At 42.3% G+C, this 27,801-nt stretch overlaps 2 protein-coding genes across 8 annotated transcripts in view; one reads left to right on the forward strand and one right to left on the reverse strand.

Moving 5' to 3' along the window:
* Positions 1–9,030, reverse strand: part of nap1l4a (nucleosome assembly protein 1-like 4a) — a 71,364-nt gene extending 62,334 nt beyond the window's left edge. For 3 of the 7 annotated variants that reach the window (XM_035790386.2, XM_035790387.2, XM_035790388.2), the window contains exons 1-2: positions 8,911–9,030; positions 7,799–7,845 (exon numbers count right to left, since the gene is read on the reverse strand). In XM_035790386.2, coding sequence (XP_035646279.1) covers positions 7,799–7,845; positions 8,911–9,020 — 157 coding nt within the window. In that variant the 5' untranslated portion in view covers positions 9,021–9,030. The other 4 variants (XM_035790391.2, XM_035790393.2, XM_035790390.2 and 1 more) reach the window with 4 other exon arrangements.
* A 9,756-nt stretch (positions 9,031–18,786) lies between these two features.
* The window catches only part of LOC118396293 (L-fucose kinase), a 36,657-nt gene continuing 27,642 nt past the window's right edge, over positions 18,787–27,801 (forward strand). The window contains exons 1-2 of the mRNA XM_035790395.2: positions 18,787–19,140; positions 27,539–27,693. Coding sequence (XP_035646288.1) covers positions 19,059–19,140; positions 27,539–27,693 — 237 coding nt within the window. The 5' untranslated portion in view covers positions 18,787–19,058. The remainder of the gene's footprint in view (positions 19,141–27,538; positions 27,694–27,801) is intronic.

Here is a 27,801-nt window from a genome sequence, read left to right on the forward strand (position 1 = left end):
CGCAGGTTAAAATGCAAAAACAAACTATATCGAGACAAAAAAAAAGCATCCATGGACATTTAGCGAGCTTGCTGATGCTAGCTAATTCATAATTTGAGATATGCATTTCAGGTAAATTCACCCAATGTTTAAGGTCCTTTTTTTGCAGGATCTTTGTGGAATTTGGGTCATACAAAATCGTATTTTCTCTAATCTAACAATTAATCTAGATAAAAGGGGAAACCTAGAACAATTTTAGTTTGTTTTCTCTCTTCGTTCATCTTCTGTGGATTTTATTTGGCAGTTGGCAACCAACTTTAAGGTGTATTACCACCACCAACTGGACTGGGGACCTCATTCAATAAGTATTCTTGTTAAAACCAATGAGTAGATGGGAGAGGCAGGACTTGCAGCGTGTTAAACGGGGAACCCTAATGACGTGCACGAGCAGTTTGGATAAATTGACACACTGGGAATCTAAGTTACATAAAAAAATCCATCAAAATCTGTCAGTTTAAACGAGAGAAATATTTAACTTTTATTTAACTAGGCAAGTCAGTTAAGAACAACTTCTAATTTACAATGACAGCCTAACCCAGATGATGCTGGGCCAATTGTGCGCCGCCCTATGGGACTCCCAATCATGGATTTTTTTGCATTGGATGCGTCACAATCCACTGCATCCGCCAATGTTTCACTTCTGCATCTGCAGTGAAAGATGGCAAAGCTAAAGCCGTGTTTGTCAGACCATGGACCAGTGAAAATCTGTCTTCTCAAAGACGTCTATAGCGTCCAAATTGTTTGACTATGAACCCTCTATTGAAAGATGACACTCAAGAACACTATGGTGTTCTCCCTTTTGTTCTTCGACACCCACAAGTGTCAAGAGACTCGTCTGAAGTCGGTACCACTGAGATGCCAACTTGTTTGGTAGCATCCAAACAGTTTGGGCTACAAATTAATGAGACCCCACGAAGGGGTTCTTCATTTTGCACTACAATCCCCACAAGTGTCATGTGACTGGTCTGAAGGTAACTGGTACCGGTAAAAAAAAAATATATATATAAGAAATATATATAAGAATTTAGAAAGTTTTGGGACTACCCCCAAAAAGGGCTTAAATGTGTATAAAAGAAATGTATATCCACTGAGGTGTTTTTTTATTAAATATCTCCTAGATCTAGGACAGACTTCAAAACATTTATTTATTGGCTGTCCATTTTGCCATTAATAAAAGGTGTTATTCAATGCATTTATGGGCTTTAGCAGTAAAGGCATTGTTGATTGTGTAAAATAATGCATCAATATTCTCTGTTTATGGTTATCAACTGTCAAGTTGTCTAGGTGTTATAATTATTTCAGCTCTGCCCAAACTTGAAAACGGCTTGCTCAACACGTGAAGGATGCAAAGGGACAACTCAATTCATTTTTAGTGTTTTAATGCAATTTGTTGAATATGTTCAAACAGTTGATTTGTTGAATAGAGTAGTTGAATGACAGAGGAATAAGGAATAGGTTGATAACCTTAAACAGAGAATAAAGATGATTTATTTTACACAATAAACAATGCATGACACAGCAACAAAACATGGCTTTGAATAAAGTAAACGTTTAAACAATAATAATCTAGCACTTCAAGCAATTACTTCTGCAGTCAGAAAATATCCCCAAAAAAAGAAGTCACCACTCCTACCAGAGTTAAACATGTAAATTGTGCTAAGCACTGGATGCAACATAATAAATCATTCCAAACATTACATACCAGTTGCGTCTTTAGGGTTAAACAATGAGCTGTTTGTATGTTGAGGACCCAAGCAAAGCTAAGCCCAAACATTTTATACCCATGCTTATCTGCAAGGTGCGCATGTAAAAGTAGTTCCTCCAGAAATCCTGGCTCAATTTTTTAGTTCCACCCGTGTTTTTGGGTTATCTGCCCTCTTGAGGCCTGGAGTTCTTTAAAGGAAGAGCTGCCACTGTGCTCATGTTTTGGTTGTTTTTTGACGCAACACACATGATCAAACGTACGTGGACACCTGCTCATTAACGTTTATTTCCAAAATCATGGGAATTAATATGGAGTTGGTCCACACTTTGCAGCTTTAACTGCTTCCACTCTTCTGGGAAGGCTTTCCACTAGATGTTGGAACGGGGACTTGTTTCCAATCAGCCACAAGAGCATTCATGAGGTCAAGCACAGATGTTGGGCAATTAGGCTTGGCTCGCAGTCAGCGCTCCATTTCATCCCAAAGGTGTTTGATGGGGTTGAAGTCAGGGCTCTGTGCAAGCTTGCCAATTTCTTCCAAACCGATCGACAAACAATTTCTTTATGGACCTTGCTTTGTGCATAGGGGCTTTGTCATCCTGAAACAGGAAAGGGCCTTCCCCAAACTGTTGTCACAAAGTCAGAAGCACAGAATAATCTAGAATGCCATTGTATGCTGCAGCTTTTAGATTTCCCTTCACTGGAACTAAAGGGCCTGGCATCCACCAAACACTGATTTGTCAGTACGGCGAAGTGTGATTCATCACTCCAGAGAAAGTGTTTCCACTGCTCCAGAGTTCAATGGGGCGAGCTTTAGACAGGTCTAGTCAATGCTTGGCATTGTGCATGGCAATCTTATGCTAGTCTGCGGCTGCTCTGCAATGGAAACACATTTCATGAAGCTCCCATCGAACAGTTATTGTGCCGATGTTGCTTCCAGAGGCAGTTTGGAACTCTGTGGCGAGTGTTGCAACTGAGGACAGATTATTTATACACTCTTGAGCACTCGGCGGTCCAGTTCTGTGAGGTTGTGTGGCCTACCACTTCGCAGCTGAGACGATGTTGCTCCTAGACGTTTCCACTTCACAATAACAGCACTTACAGTTGACTGGGGCAGCTCTAGCAGGGCAGAAATTTGACTGACTGACTTGATGGAAAGGTAGCATCCTATGATGGTGCCACGTTGAAAAATCACAGAGCTCTCCAACAAGACCACTCTACTGCCAATTTGTGTCTATAGAGATTGCATGGCTGTGTACTCGATTTAATACACATGTCAGCCAAATCCACTAATTTCAAGGGATGTCCACATACATACTACACACGCAGTTGAAGTAGGAAGTTTACATACACGTACGTAGGTTGGAGTCATTAACACTAGTTTTTCAACCACTTCACAAATTTCTTGTTAACTATAGTTATGGCAAGTTGGTTTGAACATCGACTTCGTGCATGACATGTAATTTTTCCAACAATTGTTAAGATTATTTCCCTGTATCACAATTCCAGTGGGTCAGAAGTTTGCATACACTAAGTTGACTGTGGCTTTAAACAGCTTGAAAAATTCCAGAAAGTGCCATGGCTTTATGAGCTTCTGATAATAATTGACCTCATTTGAGTAAATTGGACGTGTACCAGTGGATGTATTTCAAGGCCTACCTTCAAGCTCAGTGCCTCTTTGCTTGACATCATGGAACAATCAAAAGAAACAGCCAAGACAACAGAAAAGAAACGTGTAGACATCCACAAGTCTGGTTCATCCTTGGGAGCAATTAACAAATCCCAGAAGGTACCACGTTCATCTGTTCAAACAATAGTACGCGATCATAAACACCATTGGACCACACAGCAGTCACACCGCTCAGGAAGGAGACGCCTTCTTTCTGCTAGAGGGGAACGGATTTCGGTGCGAAAAGTGTAAATCGGTCAAATCAAGTACCTATATCCACAGTAAAACGAGTCCTATATCGACATAACCTGAAAGGCCGCTGAGCAAGGAAGAAGCCACTGCTCCAAAACCACCATAAAAAACCCTGTTTGCAACTGCACATGGGAACAAAGATCGTACTTTTTGGAGAAATGTCCTCTGGTCTGATGAAACAAAAATAGAACTGATTGGCAATAATGACCATTGTTATGTTTGGAGGAAAAAGGGGGAGGCTTGCAAGCCGAAGAAAACCATCCCAACCGTGAAGCACGGGGGTGGCAGCATTTTGTGGGGGTGCTTTGCTGCAGGAGGAACTGGTGCACTTCACAAAATAGATGGCATCATGAGGAGGACAAATTATGGGGATACATTGAAGCGACATCTCAAGATCAGTCAGGAAGTTAAAGCTTGGTCGAAAATGATCTTCCAAATGGACAATGACCCCAAGCATACTTCCAAAGTTTTGGAAAATGGCTTAAGGACAACAAAGTCAAGGTATTGGAGTGGCCATCACAAAGCCCTGTCCTCATCCTATAAAAAAAATGTGTGGTCAGAGCTGAAAAAGCTTGTGCGAGCAAGGAGGCCTACAAACCTGTCTCAGTTACACCAGCTCTGTCCGGAGGAATAGGCCAAAATCCACCCAACTTATTGTGGGAAGCTTGTGAAGGCTGCAGGAAAGACACCTTTGACCCAAGTTAAAACAATTTAAAAAGGCAATGCTACCAAATACTAATTGAGTGCATGTAAACTTCTGACCCACTGGGAATGTGATGAAAGAAATAAAAGTTTAAATAAATCATTCACTCTACTATTATTCTGACATTTCACATGCTTAAAATAAAGTGGTGAGCCTAACTGACCTAAGACAGGACATTTTACAAGGATTAAATGTCAGGAATTGTGAAAAACTGAGTTTAAATCTATTTGGCTAAGGTGTATGTAAACTTCCAAATTCAACTGTATTATTACAAATATAAACTTAGCAAAAAAAGAAACATCCTTTTTTCAGGACCATGTCTTTCAAAGAATTCATAAAAATCCAAACAACTTCACAGACCTTCATTGTGAAAGGTTTAAACACGGTTTCCCATGCTTGTTCAATAAACCCTAAATTACTTGACATGCACCTGTGGAATGGTCGTTAAGACACAAACAGCTTACAGACGGTAGGCAATTAAGGTCACAGTTATGAAAACTTAGGACACTAAAAAGAGGCCTTTCTACTGACTCTTTCTACTGAAAAATACCAAAAGAAAGATGCCCAGGGTTCCTGCTCATCTGCGTGAATGTGCCTTAGGCATACTGCAAGGAGGCATGAGGACTGCAGATGTGGCCAGGGCAATAAATTGTAATGTCCATACTGTGAGACGCCTAAGACAGCGCTACAGGGAGACAGGACGGACAGCTGATTGTTACACGTGGTCTGCCACTGCGAGGACAACTCCTGCACAGGATCTGTACATCCAAACATCACACCTGCGGGACAGGTACAGGATGGCAACAACAACTGCAGAGTTACACCAGGAACGAACAATCACTCCATCAGTGCTCACACTATCCGCAATAGGCTGAGAGGCTGGACTGAGGGCTTGTATGCCTGTTGTAAGGCAGGTGCCCACCAGACGTCACCCGCAACAATATCGCCTATGGGCACAAAGCCACCGTCGTTGGACCAGACAGGACTGGCAAAAAGTGCTCTTCTCTGACGAGTCACAGTTGTCTCACCAGGGGTGAAGGTCGGATTTGCGTCTATTGTCAAAGGAATCAGCGTTACACCGAGGCCTGTACTCTGGAGTGGGATCGATTTGGAGGTGGAGGGTCCGTCATGGTCTGGGGCGGTGTGTCACAGCATCATCAGACTGAGCTTGTCATTGCAGGCAATCTCAACGCTGAGCGTTACAGGGAAGACATCCTCCTCCCTCATGTGGTACCCTTCCTGCAGGCTCATCCTGACATAACCCCCCAGCATGACAATGCCACCAGTCTTTCTGCTCGTTCTGTGCGTGATATCCTGCAAGACAGCAATGTCAGTGTTCTGCCAAGGCTAGTGAAGAGCCCGGATCTCAACCCTATTGAGCACATCTGGGACCTGTTGGATCGGAGGGTGAGGGCTAGGGCCAGGGCCATTCCCCCCCAGAAATGTCCGGGAACTTGCAGGTGCCTTGGCGGAAGAGTGGGATAACATCGCACAGCAAGAACTGGCAAATCTGGTGCAGTCCATGAGGAGGAGATGCACTGCAGTACTTAATGCAGCCGGTGGCCACAACAGATACTGAGTTACTTTTGATTTTTACCCCCCTTTGTTCAGGGACACATTATTCCATTTCTGTTAGTCACATGTCTGTAGAACTTGTTCAGTTTATGTCTCAGTTGTTTAATCTTGTTATGTTCAACCACATTTTTAAGTTTGCTGATAATAAACACAGTTGACAGTGAGATGACGTTTCTTTTTTTGCCGAGATATATATTGTGTACGTTTTCACACTGAGGTTGGAATAATACTGTGAAAATTACAATTGATTTTTTTTAAAATGTAATTTGTCAAGTCAGTTCAGAACATGGTCTTATTTACAATGACGGCCTAGAAACAGTGGGTTAACTGCCTTGTTCAGGGGTAGAACAACAGATATTTACCTGGTCAGCTCAGGGATTCGCTCTATCCGCTCTTCCCAACGCTCTAACCACTTGGCTACCTGCCGCCCTAGGTAACCCTTTTAGTGTAAGAGCTGTTTGAAAAGACCGCCTTGAATTTCAGCCTGTTTAGGTGGGATGGTTAATGGAGCAATAAGAGTTCCAAACCTCTGCCAATAACAGCTAGTTCTCAGTTTTCCCCTCCCAGACAGTACTAGCCAAATTCTTACTTGAGAAATAGCTATTTTCTAAGATACTATATTTCTTTTTGGCCATTTGAATTGAAAACAATCACAATCTGGGTAAATTGTTACCCAGAAATATGATGTTGGGATAAAAACAGCTGTATTGGACCTTTACAAATGTTCCATTATTCTTATCTCTAGATGCTAGCTATCAAGATAAGAACATGTCAGCAGCTCTGTGACCAGGGTCGTGTTCATCATGCCTCACAATGGAAAACATTTGTAAATATTTGGCGATGGAAAAAGAAAATGGGTGGTTAAAATCCGACAGGTCTAGGCAGTCCCTCCCAGTTTCATTCAGTTTTCTTCTGTCCGTTGCCTAAGACGAATGACAGGCAGTTTGTGCTGATCCAACAGGCTTTTGCTTCCCATTTATATTAATAAATGCCCTCTTTATGATAGCAAAGATGCAGCGAATGATTGTTCATACCTCTTTCAACCTTATCATAGCCCTGCTCGTGACTAAATATTACATGGCCCATGACTTCTGTATAAGGCAGTGAGATGCTACATGCAAAATAGTCTGTTGTGAAATAATGAGCTGAGGCTTAGAAGGAGTGATCTAATGGTGGGGCAAGGAGGCACTTGGGTTAAACCAATAGCTCAGTTTGTGTTGTGAACTTATTTGCAAAGCACACACACATACATACAAATAAACACAGGGCACCAAGTTCCTGTTAACTCTGACAAAGAGGGTGTCATGTTCCTGAAAAAGGGTTGTGTGCAGAAAGAAATGTTCACATCCTAGGGGATCTGAAAAGCTATTATCAAAAGGAAGAAAATACAAAGTATTTCCACAGCATCCAACTAAGAGGAATGTTATGCAGATATAAAATTGAATGATGCTTTTAAAATGTATTTGTCTTCCAGAGGTGACATAATTGGCACGACGCTGAGGTTAGGTTCAGTGCAGGAAAATCCATGACCCTATGACAGCCTAGATCAGAGGCTGTCAGATAAAACAGATGGCAAATTGAGACATGATTGTTCCATAACAGGCCATCAGAGTCGAGAGGTTCATCTAACTCAGCCGAATGGCTGAAATAAACTTAATTCCTACATCTTCATTTCATATTTTAAAATCAGATTGTGTATCATCAAATCCTCACTAGGAAATAGCTATCTTTCATAGAATTGAAAATACAAGTGTTGTCTGATTTGAGTAAACTGATTATGAGTAATACAATTGGTCTTACACGGGCAGAGCAGATACTTGCCACATTCCTTCACCACATTAGATCACACAGAACATACCTCTGCCTTCAGCTTTGTTGGCCTCCATCGTAACAGCTCCTTCTGCTCTGTAGCAAAATAGATACAGGGGTCAATCTGGGAATTAAGTGACTTATGCTCTTAATAAACTTGGCATGCTTGTGTGAAACATTACTGGAATGATAGTTTTAACTACCCATGTTCATAGGCAGTGCAACAGTAGTGGTTAGGTAACTTTGCTAGCATTGTTAAATTAACGTAGCTACTACCAAGAGTTCCTGACAAGCCTATTGTCAGTAACCAAACAAGCCTGTCAGTTGACAAGATAACTTAGCTAAGATCTGCTGTTTGGCTGGAAATCGAATATGTAAAGTTAAAGTGACGGCCTTAATAGGTATTGTGAAATCAAAATGAACTAGCTTGCTCCAGTAACTGGAACACAACAAGACTCCAGAGCGCAGTAATATCACGCATTATGCTTGCCTTTGGCAATAATGATACATTGACATGCTACGTTGCTAGCATACCTAAAATAGCTAGCTAAGACTGTTTTACGTCGGACCGTGTCGCGAATAGAGAAATGTCGTATTACCAGATCCTCAAAACAACGAAATTGACATGTTATGTCTGTACGCATTAGTTGCCTACCTGCTAGACAATTCTAGCATCCACACAAATAACTCTGGGCGGTGCCACACTTATTTGACAGTAAACGTTAGCTAGCAGTAACGTTAGCGTGCTAGCTGATAGCATGTTCGCATGCTGCCCCTCAGAAACATATTTTATGGTCAACAAAAACCCGGTAACACGACAGCAAGTAGTTAGTCAGCTAACGTCACACACAGAAAACACTACCAAACGACGAATATTAATGGTCGACCACGACGGAAAAAACTGTTCATATAAGCTTGTTTCTCCTTAAGTCAAATGCCTCCACTCAACGAGCCACATGACATGTGGGAATCTCGCTAGCTAGCCAAGCATTTGTTGCTAACAATCAAATGTCACAAACAGTAACTTCTCTGACACGAGCAACACGCCTCTGACAGCTTCTACCATTTCACTGTTCAATACCTCCTGTTGAAACACAAACAATGTAACAAAATCCAACGAGAATAGCTACGTAGATATGTGGCGAATTCTGCTCTCTTTACCTCAGGGTCTTCTTCTTCTTGAGAGTTTTATGGCAGATTACACCTATGGACGTTTTGCCGCCACCTACTGTACAGGGTTTTGAAACGAAACAAAAAATAATATATTCCATTGCGGGAAGGGGGACCCGAGATTTTTTTTTTTTTTACCCTTATTTTACCAGGTAAATTGATTGAGAACGCATTCTCATTTACAGCAACGACCTGGGGAATAGTTACAGGGGACAGGAGGGGGGATGAATGAGACAATTGTAAACTGGGGATGATTAGGTGACCGTGATGGTATGGGGGCCAGGTCCTGGCCAGATTAGGAATTTAGCCAGGACATCAGGGTTAACACCCCTACTCTTACAATAAGTGCCATGTGATCTTTAGTGATCACAGAGAGTTAGGACATCCATTTAACATCCCATCCAAAAGACAGCACCCTACACAAGGCAATGTCCCCAATCACTGCCCTGGGGTATTGGGATATATATTTTTTTAGACCAGAGGAAAGGGTGCCTCCTACTGGCCCTTCAACACTACTTTCAGCAGAATCTGATCTCCCATCCAGGGACCAACACTGCTTAGATTCAGAAGCAAGCCAGCAGTGGGATATGCTGCTGGCGGCGAGATAATACAAAATTAAATCAAAACAACCAACTCCTACACAGGCCTGTGAGGGTGAAGCATTCATCAACAAGATTCATTGCAATGCCGCTGCATTGACAAGTCTAGTAGAGTTGTTTTCACCAACTCTGAAACTACAAATGGATCAGCCAAAAGGCAAGGGTTCAATCTTTCCAAAAAGTGCACTCCGACCGTCACAGACTCATCTTTATTCTGACTCTCGGTGCAAACCTCGGGCTTCGAGAACTTCACCACATCTACCACCTCCGATACTTCGCCCTCATTCACTTCCATTTCTCCTCCTGTCCTCAAATCAGCATCCAGCTCACTCGGCTTACACTTTCTACCATTCTTCTTTAACAAAACATATCCTTTTTTTCCTCCATATTTAACCGATTCAAGCTCACTATCTTTCTTCAACCTCCTTTGCCTCTCATTTTCCCTCCATTCCTCCTCCATATTCCAAGTATACGTCTCACTATGATAATACTGCACTTCTCCTGACATACTGTACATCTTGTTCTTGCCCTCTTAAGGGCAGTCATTTTCCCCTGGCTAATCCTTTCTCCTCAATCACTCTGGACGTGCATTGGGATTCTGAGAATTTCAACGTTGCCTTCAGCTGAACTTGCAAAGAGAGATGGTTGACCTTCAACCCAGCTAGGTCTTCTTCTTCGATAAATTGCCGATCGCACAATTTAATGTGCATCCTGCCACCTACTGTGCAGGATGGAAACAAGATTCACCAAAAAAAATAAACAAATTAATAAAAACTACCAAACTACAAAAAGAAACTACCAAACGATCTGATCCCTACATAGGTTCAAGGGGAACCTGGGAAGGGGGGTCTTCTGGCGTCAGTACTCCTCGCAAGTCTTCAAATATAAAATCCTTAAGTCCCAAAAGATTTTCTGCCACAGCCACAATAATGTCCAGTTTCTTAGACTTCTTTGAGACTTGTGCTATAAAGTTTATAACTGTGGCAATGAACGCCACAAAATCCACATTTTTAACACACAGGTTATCTTTTGACTGGCAGCAAACCTTTATTACAGGCTGTGGTGCGTCCACAACCATATCGTCACTAGCTTCACTTGTTTTCTCAATTATTTTAAATCGCCTCCCCATAGGAGATTCGATTTACCTCTCTAACTTTTGTCACTTCAATCTCATTCACCCTTACAGGGCACTCCAGGAACTCGGGATCATGAGCCCCACCACAATTGCAACAATGTCGTCCTTCTACCCACAGTTCTTCAATATACTCTGTCCGTCTGCACACCCTTGAAACATGGACAAATTCTTTACAATTCTTCCACTGCAATTGGTTTTGGGACGAAAGCTCTTACAGCGTATCCTACATAACCAAGCTTCACATGCGTTGGTATTTGTTCTTTATCAAAAAACAACAGGACATACAGACTTTCTTCTTTTTCTCCATTCCCCCAGAGGGTCAGACGCCAGGCACCACTACTCTGGGAATTCTATTCAGGTATTCAACCTGAACATCTGTCGTCACCCCTGAGATGACTCTGATGGGTGCTCTACTCCGAAGTTAGAAACACAAAACCCATGTTGCTCGTATTCTTTTGAGGCTCACTGCAGTCTTCCTCTGTTCTTCAGCAATACAATTCATCTAAATAAGACTGCTCCTGGTCACTGACAGACTTTCCCCAGTGCATACTTCACCATTTTCAACACCTGAAACGGGTCTCCCACATATGCATCCTTACTGAACAAAAGCATCCCAACAAGAAGCGATTCATTATCCTCCAATTTTAGACAATTTCCCTTTTGTTCCAGTTTTTGATACTCCTGTTTGTCCATTCAGAACATTTGTCTTCACCAAATTTGCTCAACGTGCTGTTTGATTCGAACCCAACATCCACTTTCACTATCTTTCTTGCCATTTTACCTCAGGGTCTGTGCTGCTCTTGCTTCTTCTTCTTCTTCTTTGGGATTGGGATGGTGGATCGCATCCAACTTTTAAAGCGCCACCTGAAATGTGAGGCCAGTAAATGGCCTACCTACATTAAATTAGCTTCATTATTCCTGTTATTCCTGAAGTTGAAATAGAGCCATGGACACCACTTCCCTTCCCCCACCAATGTACCCCGGGACTGCCACACAGAAGAAACCACGCAGAGAACCACAAGATTGAACATCACTCAACTTTATAGAGTTTCTAGAGTTTTCCCTCTTAACACTAAAATGTGATAAAAACCTTTCCATTTACTGTGAGAATTGTGATGAATCAACACAATATTAGCAACTTTCAATGGAACATACCTAAACAAACTTTTCCAAGACTTAGTATGCAAAACTAACTATGCAAGACATTTTGTAGTAGGCATAACACATTGGAGGATGATTCTAATGCATTGACAAGCACCATTCAGCCAATGTGGGGTATTCAATCAGAGCTTCGGTAGGCCTATAAGCAAATAGACCATTGCCATATATGGATCTGTGCCATTCACTTTGAACTGGACTGTTTACGGCATGAGTGGTCGCGAGTAAACAAGCTGCGTATAGCCACATGTGCACATTTGTTCATATTTGTTAGTTAATGACTTATTAGCCCATCTAAAAATAATAATTTATAGTCAGCAATGGGGGAGTGATTGCTTCCTACAACAGCACAAAATGTCAGCGTTGCTAGACATTTTTTTTTAAATCAGTCAGGTAAACTACTGTTTTTGTCTTAAAGGGGTAATGTTGTATTTTGAGAAAGGCTTGAATATGCTAAATAGCCAATAGGCAGAGGGTAGCATAATTTGTCTGATTCTCTGTACTAATGGTATGGGAATAATAATGCCTTTTATTTTGTAAAGTGGTTTCTTGCATCAAACACAACAACATTTTCAGTCACTTCCTTGTCTGAAGGACACGTGGATAAACAGGTTCATGTGAAGCCATGCATGTTTTTCTTCAAAAGTCTCATGGAATGTAGGCCTACATTGAACACCATACTTTGGCTGCTACTGTAGGCTGAATGACAGAACAGCTATTTCCATGTCAAAATGTTATGGGATGTATTTTCTCCATTGTTTGTGATGGTAGGCCGCTCTGGTAGGACTAAATTATGATCAAGTAGCCTACTTAACCACGGTCTGAAACTGTAACATAAAGTGGGTAAACCTCAGTGTTCATAGTAAACAGATGTTGGAAGTTGTACAGAATTTTTACAACCTGGAAGTTTGCACACAAGCCTGAAATTTGTTCAGTGCCCCCAAAAAATGTGTGGAAACATTTCTCATGAGGAGCTGAATGGCAGTCTGATCCTGACAACACGCCTCCCACACCTTTACAAGTATTCCCTGAACTTACTATATGTTTCTTTGGAATGGCAATTTCAGCATGACCACCTCTCCCATCATCTGCTGTGATGACCAGTTCTCTTAGCTACAGATTGTTACCCCAGATAATGTGATTTAGCCAAAGATTTCTGGTATCCATTACTGGGAGTTACAGGATAGGTACTGTTTGGTGTACTGAGAACTGAGAATTTTCAACCAACCTTGGCTATCTGAATGTCTAGCATCTCTTTGATGCTACAGAGCCCCGTACAGCTTAAATAAATAGGGAATACACATTTCAAAGATTGATAGAAAAGTAGCATATTTATTTTATGGTGGTTCTATGTCATGGCTCTCCAAACCTGATCCTGGAGAGCAACAGTCCTGTAGGTTTTTCACTCAAACCCTAATCTAGAACACCTGATTTTAATTATCTGGTTGATAAGCTGAACCAGGTTAGTTACAATTGGAGTTGGAACAAAAACATAGAGGGAAAATATCCAGGAACAGGTTTGGAGACCCCTGTTCTACCAAAGAAAGTTGGTGGCAGCTAATTGGGGTGGACGGGCTCGTGGTAACGACTGGAGCGGAATTAGTCTAACGGTATTAAATACATCAAACACATGGTTTCCATGTGTTTGATGCCATTCCATTCGCTCCGTTCCGGCCATTATTATGTGCCGCCCTCCTCTCAGCAGCCTCCTGTGTCTTTTACATGGGCTTATGCTGAGCCACACTGGCTGCGTTAACACAGGCAGCCCAATTCTGATATTAGACTAGCTAATTGATAAGTGAACATGTACTGGTTTCAGGAGAAATGGTTATTTCACTTACACCTCCCTAATTCTCCTGATTTTCAGGAAAAAGTTGACATTTTACCTAGATATCCCTAATATGATAACTGCGGTGTACAACATAGAAGCTTATCAGGTTCTGATCGATGCTTTTTCATTCGAGATCGCCCCCCGATTGCTAATCAATCAGGTCTTTATTCTCCAGGCTCCGCTTTGTCGTCAAAATGGACAACCTTGCAATGAATGACATGTATCCATCGTGATTTGCCCTGGACTTTCACTGCTGACCTCGTTACAGTATGAGCAAAATTTGATAAGGACCTTCCCATTTTGGTCCTGTGTAACCTTTATTTAACTAGACAAGTCAGTTAAGAACAAATTCTAATTTACAATGACAGCCTACCCCGGCCAAACTCGGACGATGCTGTGCCAATTGTGCGCCGCCCTATGGAACACCCAATCACGGCCGGATGTGATACAGCCTGGATTCTAACCAGGGACTGTAATGACGCCTCTTGCACTGAGATGTAGTGCCTTAGGGCCAACCCCAATGCCACATCATCTAGTTTCTTCTAATAGTAGCCTACAGGTTTCTGACAATCACCATGGTGTTGTGTCAGCACTGAGGTCATGTGCCATATTTTTCAGCCACAAGGAGGGTGAACGGTTGGCCTGAGTCCGGAATGGCTAAAGTCGGAACTGATGACAGAGCTAGTTTAAGCTTGCCAAAAACCTCTTTCTGTTCTTCCGTGAAGACTACAAGGTCTTTTGAATCGGGGTCTCCCTTGAGGAGGTCGTTAAGGGATTGTGCAATTTCGGAAAAGGAGACCATGCAGCATTTGTTGTAGTTGCACAAGCCCATGAAGGAGCTGCGTTCTTTAATAGTAGTGGGTTCCTTGGCGGCTTGTATGGCGGCAGTACGACTTTGTGTCAGCTATCTTTTTCCCTGCGAGACCAGTTGACCGAGGTAGATAACCTGTGATTGCATGAGTTGGGCTTTATCAGGGCTAGCTTTAGGCCTTTGGCATGCAAGTGGTCAAACAGTGATTTTAGGTCCTTGGCATGTGTTGCCTCATCTTGTGCAGTCGACAATATATCATCAACCTATCTTATGAAAACAGATGACATCGGAGGGAGATCTTGGAGATGTCGATGAAGTGCTTGATGGTAAATTTGAAGAACTATTATGAAGGCCCATAGGAGTCCTAGTCCATTGATACTGCTGACTATCCACAGAAAAAGAAAGCCATATCAATGACCGAGAACACAGAGTGACCAGGTGACAAAGAGGAAAGAATGGTTGAGGGGTTAGCCACCATTGGAGTGAACTTTGAGATTAATTTGCATTCCTGTAGTCCACCATCACCCGCCAGTCACCATTTGATTCCCTCACTGGCCATACCGGACAATTAGAGGCAGTGTGTCTTTTCAACAATACCCATGTCACACAGATCTCTAATCACTTCTTTAGTAGCGGCCATAGCTTCCCTGATGATGGGATATTGTTTTGTGCACGGTGGGGCAACACCTGTCAAGCGCCCTGGATCCAAAATTCCACGCTCCTTTTTCTTTGTAGTCTAAATAGGATGGCTCTGAACTGTAGAGCCCTGCAGTTATCTAATTCGCCATGTCACCTTTCCTTCAAAGATGTGTAGAGTAAAGTTGCATAATAACATCAAGGCCTAAAATAGGTTGTTCAAAGGAGCCTATTCACACCTCTGCATCAATCTTAATTGGATCAATAGAAACTGATAATGGTTTGGTCTGTTTCATATCTGTCTCCCCCAGCCCCCCACCCCTTGTTGCTCTCATCTTCTTGCCAGTGTACTCAGTAAATATATGTTTTGCATAAGAAGTGGGCAATGCAGTGACTTCAGCACCCGTATCTACTAGAAAATCTACTGCAAAGTTGTTAACAAGCATGTTCACATACAGTACATTCGTAAAGTATTCAGACCCCTATTGTACTTGTTAATGTGTGGAGGTTAAATATTTTTAGGAATATTTTTTCGCATTGTGCGTTATGGTAATGAGCTTGAGCCGTAGTCACGATCCCGGATCCGGGATGGGGAGTTACCTGTATTAATGGCACCTGTTTGAACTTGTTATCAGTATAAAAGACACCTGTCCACAACCTCAAACAGTCCCACTCCAAACTCCACTATGGCCAAGACCAAAGAGCTGTCAAAGGAAACCAGAAACAAAACTGAAGACCTGCACCAGGCTGGGAAGACTGAATCTGCAATAGGTAAGCAGCTTGGTTTGAAGAAATCAACTGTGGGAGCAATTATTAGGAAATGGAAGACATACAAGACGACTGATAATCTCCCTCGATCTGGGGCTCCACACAACATCTCACCCCGTGGGGGCAAAATGATCACAAGAACGGTGAGCAAAACTCCCAGAACCAAACGGGGGGACTTAGTGAATGACCTGCAGAGAGCTGGGACCAAAGTAACAAAGCCTACCATCAGTAACACACTACGCCACCAGGGACTCAAATCCTGCAGTGTCAGGCGTGTCCAGGTCCGACTGAAGTTTGCTAGAGAGCATTGGGATGATCCAGAAGACGATTGGGAGAATGTCATATGGTCAGATGAAACCAAAATATAACTTTTTGGTTAACACTCAACTCGTCGTGTTTGGAGGAATGCTGAGTTGCATCCAAAGAACACCATACCTACTGTGAAGCATGGGGGTGGAAACATCATGCTTTGGGGCTGTTTTTCTGCAAAGGGACCAGGACGACTGATCCGTGTAAAGGAAAGAATGAATGGGGCCATGTATCGTAAGATTTTGAGTGAAAACCTCCTTCCATCAGCAAGGGCATTGAAAATGAAACGTGGCTGGGTCTTTCAGCATGACAATGATCCCGCCCGGGCAACGAAGGAGTGGCTTCGTAAGAAGCATTTCAAGGTCCTGGAGTGGCCTAGCCAGTCTCCAGATCTCAACCCCATAGAAAATATTTGGAGGGAGTTGAAAGTCCGTGTTGCCCAGCAACAGCCCCAAAACATCACTGCTCTAGAGGAGATCTGCATGGAGGAATGGGCCAAAATACCAGCAACAGTGTGTGAAAACCTTGTGAAGACTTACAGAAAACGTTTGACCTCTGTCATTGCCAACAAAGGGTATATAACAAAGTATTGTTATTGACCAAATACTTATTTTCCACCAAAATTTGCAAATAAATTCATAAAAAATCCTACAATGTGATTTTCTGGATTTTTTTCTCCTCATTTTGTCTGTCACAGTTGAAGTGTACCTATGATGAAAATTACAGGCCTCTCTCATCTCTTTAAGTGGGGGAACTTGCACAATTGGTGGCTGACTAAATACTTTTTTGCCCCACTGTATATACTGTACTCTACACCATCTACTGCATCTTGCCATCTTTATGTAATACAAGTATCACTAGCCACTTTATATGTTTACATACCCTACATTACTCATCTCATATGTATATACTATACCATCCACTGCATCTTGCCTATGCTGTTCCGTACCATCACTCATTCATATATTTTTATGTACATATTCTTTATCCCACTTGTGTGTATAAGGTAGTTGTTGTGAAATTGTTAGATTACTCGTTGGTTATTACTGCATTGTCGGAACTAGAAGCACAAGCACTTCACTCGCTACACTCGCATTAACATCTGCTAACCATGTGTATGTGACAAATCAAATTTGATTTGATTTATATACTCCGATTTCAGAGCACTAGTCTGACTGTGTTGATCTTGTTGTTGATGATGTGCATATAGGGAAAGATAGCACACCTTGTTATTGTTGTTTGATCAATAGGACTGTAAAGTTCCCAAATGTAAAAGTGAATGTAAAATCCATTCAATGTAAAATCCATTCAAGTGTATTTTGTTTTCATTAGGTTTTATTTAATTCAGTGCCTATTAATTGTCAAAGCTCACGGCCGCGTTCCCACTCTATATTGCTCTAGAACTTTCACAAATGCTATAGTATATGTCATTCCCAAACACTCTAAGAATTTATGAAAACACGAGCAATGAGCAATGATGAGTCCAAATTTGAGATTTTTGGTTCCAACTGCCATGTCTTTGTGAGACGCAGAGTAGGTGAATGGATGATCTCCACAAGTGTGGTTCCCACCGTGAAGCATGGAGAAGGATGTGTGATGGGATGGGGGTGCTCTGCTGGTGACACTGTCTGTGATTTATTTAGAATTCAAGGCTTACTTAACCAGCATGGCTACCACAGAATTCTGCAGTGATACGAAATCCCATCTGGTTTGCACTTAGTGGGATTATCATTTGTTTTTGAACAGGACAATGACTCAACACACCTCCGGGCTGTGTAAGGGCTATTTGACCTAGAATGAGAGAGATGGAGTGCTGCATCAGATGACCTGGCCTCCACAATCACCCGACCTCAACCCAATTGAGATGATTTGGGATGAGTTGGACCACAGAGTGAAGGAAAAGCAGCCAATTGCTCATCATGTAGGAAATCCATTCCAGGTGAAGCCGGTTGAAAGAATGCCAAGACTGTGCAAAGCTGCAATCAAGGCAAAGGGTGGCTACTTTGAAGAATATCAAATATAAAATATGTTATTATTTGTTTAACACTTTAAAACAAAACTGTTTTGGTTAATACATGATTCCATATGTGCAATTTCATAGTTTTCATGTCTTCACTATTATTCTACAATGTATTAAATAGTAAAAATACAGAAACACCCTTGAATGAGTAGGTGTGTCCAAACTTTTGACTGGTGGTCTATGTTTCAGTAAGATTTGATTTTGGGCATTTATGGCATTTATGTTCATCAACTGTACTGCAGGGATGGAATGTAAAGTTGCAGAAAATAGAGGTTGTGGTGGCAACTGCAGAGAGGTGTTTGGGTGTGCGAGACTTGACATCAGAAGAGTCACAGTGTGTGTTGAGTGGTGGTGTCCCATCCTCTCAGGCTGTTGGCCTTAATTTGGACTAAATAGATTTAAATAGTGGAGTATGGTATTTATTATTATTAATTGTGAGTGTAGTGTTAGATGGTAGGGTATTTGTTTTATTATTATTTTTTTTTGGGGGGTGGAGTAGAAAAAAAAATATGCAAAGAATAAGGGAGTTATACTCCAGTCTAGTAGGTGGCGGTAATCAACATTTATTGGATGTCAACCGCCGTTAAACCTCATCAAAGAAGAAGAACTGGTCGCGCAAACGATTGATTTTGCGGTCTCCACTCATTCGAGAGCTACATTGTTGCAAGAATAGCACAGTGTAGTCTCTTTAGCTATTGCCTTGGTTGAACGGGTTCATTGTTTGCATGGACGTAATGTTTGCTTCCTGTTACTTTCCGCCAATGGCGTTTTAGTTTAGATTGGTAAATCAGGCTAAATGTTCCGTGTATGAAGACAGTAGACTACTTTCGTGGCTCAATTGGAAGATATATTGTTTTCATAAATACGTCAACATGTCAAGCGAGCAGGTGTTCAGTTGGACTGTAGTAGTCTTGACCTGTCAACATAAAGATAGCGTTTACGCCTTTCAAAGAGGTGAGTCTCTTATTTCTCTTCTTGTTTACAGTAATGCACAGTTGCCCACTGTAGTCTAATAATGCAAAAGATGAGGAATAGACCAGATGCATGCGTAGCCTTCTGTAGGCCTAAGTCTATTAAATTTACTGAAGAATAAGTTACTAAACTTAATTTTACTCTCGTGTTTACCAATCTGAAACTATTGAAGCAGGATTGTGAATGAGCTGTCAAAATAAAAGTCTTGTTATATAACTTAAAAATACATTCTTTATTAATTTGATAAAACAGAACAGTTAAGAAACATTTAAAATCCCACTGTGGATCTATTAGTCTGCATAATTGCATTGGTATAATCATTTATTTGTAAAGCGCATTTCCCACGCTCAATGCACAAGTGAAGGTTGTTGGTGCGTGCTCCTGTGCGTAAGTCATTTGACTGATCCAGTTTCAGATGAGTTATTCCTTATTATTTCTAAAAAAAAAAGAAGCTGATAAACCCCTCCCCCATGTTTTAAAGATTTTTTACAATAAAAATCAAATAAAAAAGACAGCAATGCTAACAATGTTAAAGGGATAATTCACCCAAATGACATGTTAACCATTTTGTTTTGTTGTCCACTGTTTCAAATTGTAACTATTTAGTATTTGTGGCTCAAATCAATGGTACCTACAGTATATTAGCATTTTCATGCTTCATGTCCAAATCATCCAGAAGTATCTTACAATTGATTGTGTAACTCAATGATGTTACTTATAGATTTGGGTATGAAGCCCAGACATGCTAATATTGTACCATTGTCTTGAAAAGTTATCATTTTTAAACAGTTTCCAGGTAAACAAAATGGGTCGTTGTCATACCTTCTCCATATACTGCTTGCATAGTAAGGAAAACAATATGTCATTTGGGTGAACTATCCCTTTAATATGGGGTGATTCTTTAAAAACAAATAATCACATCATAATAGCAACACCACCTAGTGGTCAGAACTTGGTGATATCAGGATGTAGGATGGGACATGAAGCTAACAACTTCAATGACTCATTTCTCTGAACAGGGTGAGAAAAAAACATCCCCAAATGTGACTGACTGCCTCAAAACTACAAAATAACACACATGGAATCATGTAGTAACCAAAAAAGTGTTAAACAAATGTAAATATTTCATATTCTTCAAAGTAGCCACCTTTTGCCTTGACAGCTTTGCACACTCTTGACATTCTCTCAACCAGCTTCACCTGGAATGCTTTTCCAACAGTCTTGAAGGAGTTCCCACATATGCTGAGCACTTGTTGGTTACTTTTCCTTCACGCTGCGGTTCAACTCATCCCAAACCATCTCAATTTGGTTGAGGTCTGGTGATTCTGGAGGCCAGGTCATTTGATGCAGCACTCCATCACTCTCCTTCTTGGTCAAATAACCCTTACACAGCCTGGAGGTGTGTTGGGTCATTGTCCTGTTGAAAAACAAATGATAGTCCCACTAAGCACAAACCAGATGGGAGGGCGTATCGCTGCAGAATGCTGTCGTAGCCCTGCTGGTTAAGTGTGCCTTGAATTCTAAATAAATCAGTGTCACCAGCAAAGCACCATCAGACCTCCTCCATGCTTCACGGTGGGAACCACACATGGAGAGATCATCCTACCCGGCATCTCACAAAGACTTAACAGTTGGAACCAAAAATCTCAAAGTTGGACTCATCTGACCAAAGGACAGATTTCCACCAGTCTAATTGGAAATGGTGTTCTTTAAAAAAAAAAATTTTTACCCATTTTTTTTCTCCCTAATTTCGTGGTATCCAATTGTTGTAGTAGCTACTATCTTGTCTTATCGCTACAACTCCCGTAGGGGCTCGGGAGAGACGAAGGTTGAAAGTCATGCGTCCTCCGATACCCAACCAGCCGTACTGCTTCTTAACACAGTGCGCATCCAACCCAGAAGCCAGCCGCACCAATGTGTCGGAGGGTACACCGTGCACCTGGCAACCTTGATTAGCGCTCCCTGCGCCCGGCCTGCCACAGGAGTCGCTGGTGCGCGATGAGACGAGGACATCCCTACCGACCAAGCCCTCCCTAACCCGGACGACGCTAGGCCAATTGTGCGTCGCCCCACGGACCTCCTGGTTACGACAGAGCCTGGGCGCGAACCCAGGGACTCTGATGGCACAGCTGGCACTGCAGTACAGCGCCCTTAACCTCTGCGCCACCCGGGAGGCCAGTCTAATGTTCATTGCTTGTGTTTCTTGGCCCAAGCAAGTTACTTCTTCTTATTGGCATCCTTTTAGTAGTGGTTTCTTTGCAGCAATTTGATCATGAAGGCTTGATTCAGAGCAGTTTCCTCTGAACAGTTGATGTTGAGATGTCTGTTACTTGAACTCTGAAGCATTTATTTGGGCTGCCATTTCTGAGGCTGCTAACTCTAATGAACTTTTCCTCTGCAGCAGAGGTAACACTGGGTCTTCCTTTCCTGTGGCGGTCCTCATGAGAGCCAGATTCATCATAGCGCTTGATGGTTTTTGTGACTGCACTTGAAGAAACTTTCAAAGTTCTTGAAATGTTCCGTATTGACTGACCTTCATGTCTTAAAGTAATGATGGACCGTCGTTTCTCTTTGCTTATTTGAGATGTTCTTGCCATAATATGGATTTAGCCCTATTTTGTAAAAGACCATCTTCAGTATACCACCCCTACCTTGTCACAACACAACTGATTGGCTCAAACGCATTAAGAAGGAAAGAAATTCAGCAAAATCATTTTTAACAAGGCACACCTGTTAATTGAAATGCATTCCAGGTGACTACCACATGAAGCTGGTTGAGAGAATGCCAAGATTGTGCAAAGCTGTCATCAAGGCAAAGGGTGGTTACTATGAAGAATCTCAAATACAAATATATTTGGATTTGTTTAACCCTTTTTTTGCTGGTTACTACATGATTCCATATGTTTTTTTTTGTAGTTTTGATGTCTTAATTATTATTCTACAATGTAGAAAATAGTAAAAAAATAAAGAAAAACCATTGAATGTGTAGGTGTGTCCAAACTTCTGACTGATACTCTATTCTGGTCAAGGCTCATCCTATGTACACCTTTTCTATTCATATACTGTTTGTACTGACATTATGGACAATCATATATTTATATTCCAGACTCTGACATTGCTCGTTCTAATATTTCTACTTTTGTTAAATACTTTTTTTTGGGGGGGGGGGTGTAATGTTTATTGTTGTTGTTAGATATTCCTGCACTGTTAGCTAGGAACATAGCATTTTGCTACACCTGCAATAGCAAATGTGTACTCGACTAATACATTTAGATTTTGAACCGCAAATTTCAGTATTGTGGCTAACTTCACACAGGTTTACACAGTCTACTATGGAGACATTGAATGAGCTGTCAGAATTTTTAAATTATTTTTTTATGTAACCCTGTTAACCCTGATTTCTCAATGAACAGCTTGAGAGTATGTTGGCGACTGTAGTTGTGGAACCTTCCTTTTCCAGATGGGCTTCTCTAGTTGTCCTTATTCCTTCTTTAGTAATCTGGATCTTAACATCGGATATTGGCAGGTGGCAATGAATCCCGCCGTTCAGAACAAGATTGTGTTCATCTCCCCAGCTGGTTTGTACTCATTCAAATGCATGCCTTTTGGTTTGGAGAACACTCCAGCAACCTTCCAAAGGCTGATGGAGACTGCCCTGGGAGATCTGAGGGGGGAAAATTGTGTATCTGGATGACATTATCTATTCCTCTGTCACTGATCATCTGCAGCTTTGACCCTGAACTTGAAGTGTCATTTCTGCTTGCCTGAACTCAAGTTCCTTTGTCATGTAATTAATGCAGAAGGTATCCATGCAGATCCAGTCAAAGTTGCAGCAGTGCAGGGGCTCCCAATTCCCACATCCCTGATGGCTGTTCAGAGCTTCCTGGGTATGGCTTGATGGTACCTCAGGTTTGTGCTTGACTTTTCAAAGTTAGCTGAACCACTCAATCACCTTAAGAAGAAGGGGGTGAAGTTCCAATGGACTCCTGCATTTGAAGCACTCAAAAACAGTCTCATTGCTCCTCCAGTGCTTGGACATCCTAAGCTGAATGCTAATTTCCTAGTGTACACAGATGCAAGTCAAACAGGACTCGGAGGAGTCTTTGCTCAACCAACAGGATCTGGAACAGAAGAAGTTCTTGCCTATGCAAGTCTAACCCTGAATTGCGCCAAGAGGAATTTGTCAACAAATGAACGGGAGTGCCTCGCTGTGGTCTGGGCTCTGGAGAAATGGAGCTACTATTTGGAGTCCAAGGTCTTCAACATTGTCACAGACCAACGCTGCGGTGGGTTCTGACATCAGGCAAGACCAACAGCTGTCTCATTCGCTGGTCAATCATACTTGGACTTCATCGTTGAGTATCGCAAAGGAAAACTGAATGTTGTACCAGATGCCCTCAGATTACAGAGACTGCCAACGTTTGTCATCCATTGTGCAGCACTATCACTACCGCTAAGTGTATGCATTATTATTTTCCTCTGGATTATGTGTGTGGAAGGCACAGCCACTTCAGTGCACCCCTTACTGTGTCTTAGTCCCCTCTACATTGACTGACCAAATGATCCAAGCTTATCATGCCAACCCCATGAGTGGCCATCTTGGAGTCTTCAAAACCGACCGAAGATTACATGAGGTGGTGTACTGGCCAGGCATGTGGGTCGATACCAAGATGTTTGTGCAGCAGTGTCTGCTAGAAATACAAACCAGACGTTGGCAGACCTGCCGGGAAACTGCAGCAGACCGTTGTGAACCATCCCAAAGAAATGCTGGGAATTTTCCTCCCAGGCGGTGAACCAGGAATTAATTCTTATTGGTGGTTGTGGACTACTACGTTGTTTCCACTCCGCAAAGCCACTGCTTCCACCATTGCTCTAATTCTGCGAATGGAGGTCTTTACCAGATTCATGATTCCAGACCACATTCTCTCTGACCCGAGGTCCCCAGTTCATGTCAGGAATCTACAAAGAACTCTGTACCTACTGGGGTGTAGTTGCTAAGCTGACCACTGCCTGTCATCCTCAGACCAACCTGACGAGAGGGTAAACCGCACCCCGAAGGGGATGATTGCTTCATTCTTGGGGGACCAGCATACAAGGTGGGATCAGCATCTTCCGTAGTTTCACTTTGCATTGAAGTCTCCTGGACCGCAGCATTTTGGGGTCACTCCCGCCAAACTCCACCTGGGAAGACCACTAGAAGATCCGATGAGTCTTGCAAAGTTCCCCCGTTTCATCTGACTGCCCAGCATTTGATGCAGTCCACCACCACCATACCTTGCGAGCCAAACAACGACAGCTCATAAACTATGACAAACAGGCGAGACGTGTGTTTCCCACCCGAGTCTCATGTCTGATCCGTTCTCATCTGTCAAAGGCGTCCAAGCAGTTTACTGCAAAACAAGCTAGGAGATGGAAAGGTCATTTCTTTGTGGTGCAGAAGTTGGGCCCGGTGAACTACTTGGTCTCTTTGGAGGAAACGGGGAAGATGTCAGGAAGGTGCATGTTGTTGACCTAAAGCCCTGCTACACTATGGCAGAAGATCTGAATTGCAGGCAAAAGTAACACCTGCAGGAACACTTCTTGGAGGACCCTCTTGATGAGTTCCCTGGTTTTGTGTAGTAGTGGGGGGGACTAAATGCATGAAGTAATTTCATTTCTAAATGGTAAAACATATACTTTGTGTACGTGGACACCACTTGAAATTAGTGGATTTGGCTATTTCAGCCACACCCGTTGCTGACCGGTGTATAAAATTGAGCACACAGCCATGCAATCTCTATACTTCCAATGTTTGTCTATAATGGCCTTACTGAAGAGCTCAGTGACTTTCAATGTGGCACCGTCATAGGATGCTACCTTTCCAACAAGTCAGTTAGTCAAATTTCTGCCCTGCTAGAGCTGTCCCAGTAAACTGTAAGTGCTGTTGTTGTGGATTGGAAGCGTCTAGGAGCAACAATGGCTCAGCCGCAAAGTGGTAGGCCACTTAAGCTCACAGAATGGGACCGCAGACTGCTGTAGAGCGTTGCTTGTAAAAAATGGTATTTTCTCAGTTTCAACACTCACTGCCGAGTTCCAAACTGCCTCTGGAAGTAACGTCGGCACAATAACTGTTCGTCGGGAGCTTCATGAAATGGTTGTCCATGGCGAAACAGCTGCACACACGCCTAAAATCACAATGCGCAATGCCAAGCGTCGGCTGGAGTGGTGTAAAGCTTGTCGCTATTGGACTCTGCACATTTTGGGGAATATTCAGAGGTGGAAACTTAACGTGGGAATATATGCGAATTAACGGAAATATGCAAATCAATATTAATACCATTTTAAATGTGATGTTTTTTGCATTGGATATATTTACCATATCTTATGGAGACAAACATAACATTTTACCTTATCATAAGTAGACATGGCAAATTATTTAAATCCTTCAAATGTAACTAAATTGTTTTTATTTCTGAGTTGAACTTTTTAAATGAGTTCACTTCACATGATTTCACTGAACAACAAAATATGGGAATATTAAATGATCCCCAATTATCCATCGCATCTGTAAAATGAGATGCGCGCCATTGTGCATAAATGTATTTTGTCCCCCCACACCAAATGTGATCATGACACGCAGGTTAAAATACCAAAACAAACTTTGAACCAATTATATTAATTTGGGGACAGGTCGAAAAACGTTAAATATTTATTGCAATTTAGCTCGCTAGCTTGCTGTTGCTAGCTAATTCGTCCTGGGATATAAACATTGAGTTGTTATTTTACCTGAAATGCACAAGGTCTTCTACTTGGACAATTAATCCACACATAAAACGGTTATCTCTCCTCCTAGGCTTTTTTTTCTCTTGACTTTATATTGCGATTGGCAACTTTCATAAATTAGGTGCATTACTGCCACTGACCTCGTTCGTCTTTCAGTCACCCACGTGGGTATAACCAATGAGGAGATAGCGTGTGGGTACCTGCTCCTATAAACCAATGAGGAGATGCAGGAGTTGCAGCGCAATCTGCGTCACAAATAGAACTGACTTCTATTTTAGCCCGTGGCAACGCAGAAGCTTGTTGGCACGTGCGAGCATTGTGGGTGCAATGATTGAATAATATAGATTTCAAAATGTATTTTGCAATGCTCACGCACGGGACGCGAAAGGTGTAGTCAGCCTGTAACGTTACAGCCTTATTCTAAAATGTATTAAATTGTTTTTCCCCCTCATCAATCTACACACAATACCCCATAATGACAAAGCAACATTTATTAAAAATAAACTGTTCTTACATTTAAGTATTCAGACCCTTTACTCAGTACTTTGTTGAAGCACCTTTGGCAGCGATTACAGCCTCGAGTCTTCATGGGTATGATGCTACAAGCTTGGCACACCTGTATTTGGAGTTTCTCCCATTCTTCGCTGCAGATCATCTCAAGCTCTGTCAGGTTGGATGGGGAGCGTCCCTGCACATCTATTTTCAGGTCTCTCCAGAGGTGTTCGATCGGGTTCAGGTCTGGGCTATGGCTGGGCCACTCAAGGACATTGAGGCTTGTCCTGAAGCCACTCTTGCATTGTCTTAGTGTCATTGTCCTGTTGGAAGGTGAACCTTTGCCCCAGTCTGAGGTCCTGAGTGCTATGGAGCTGGTTTTCATCAAGGATCTCTCTCTACTTTGCTCCGTTCATCTTTCCCTCCATCCTGTCTAGTCTCCCAGTCCCTGTCGCTGAAAAACATCCCCACAGCATGATGCTGCCATCACCATGCTTCACCGTAGGGATCGTGCCAGGTTTCCTCCAGACGTGACGCTTGGCATTCAGGCCAAAGAGTTCAATCTTGGTTTCTTCAGAACAAAGAACCTTGTTTCTCATGGTCTGAGAGTCCTTTAGGTGCCTTTTGGCAAACTCCAAGCGGGCTGTCATATGCCTTTTTACTGAGGAGTGGCTTCTGTCTGGCCACTCTACCATAAAGTCCTGATTGGTGGTTCCAAACGTCTTCCTTTTAAGAATGATGGAGGCCACTGTGTTCTTGGGGGGCTCTATGGACAATTCCTTCGACCTCATGGCTTTGTTTTTGTCTGACATGCACTGTCAACTGTGGGACCTTATGTAGACAGGGTGTGCCTTTCCAAATCATGTCCAATCAATTTAGTTTACCACAGTTGTAGAAATATCTAAAAAATGATCAATGGAAACAAGATGCACCTGAAATGTAACTGTGGAAAAAGTAAAGGGGTCTGAATACTTTCCGAAGGCACTGTTTATATGAAAAGATCCTCAAATAAAAGGTTACATTCAGTACGGTCTCCTCATTTGATCTCAAATCTGAAATGCTGAACTATAGAGCCAAATTAAAAGTTTTAGCTTCACTGTCTAAAGAAAGGGTGTGTTTGTCTCAGAGCTGGAGGTCCGGCAGCAGCGTGGAGGTCTCTTACAGGGGACGTTACTGCTCACTGTGTCAGACCCCCAGGAGCCTGGACTGGGCAGTGGGGGAGCCACTCTCAATGCACTGCTGGTGGCAGCCGAGCACCTGAGTGCCAGAGCTGGATACACTGTAAGTGACTCCACACAATATGTCCATAAAATATCATAAAGAGAGAAGATAGAGACGAAGGACAAATTCCACTGCAAATATTGTGAGTCAGTTTGTGCATTTTAGTTT

The sequence above is a fragment of the Oncorhynchus keta genome, chromosome 17, assembly GCF_023373465.1.
Source record: "Oncorhynchus keta strain PuntledgeMale-10-30-2019 chromosome 17, Oket_V2, whole genome shotgun sequence".
NCBI lineage: Eukaryota > Metazoa > Chordata > Actinopteri > Salmoniformes > Salmonidae > Oncorhynchus > Oncorhynchus keta.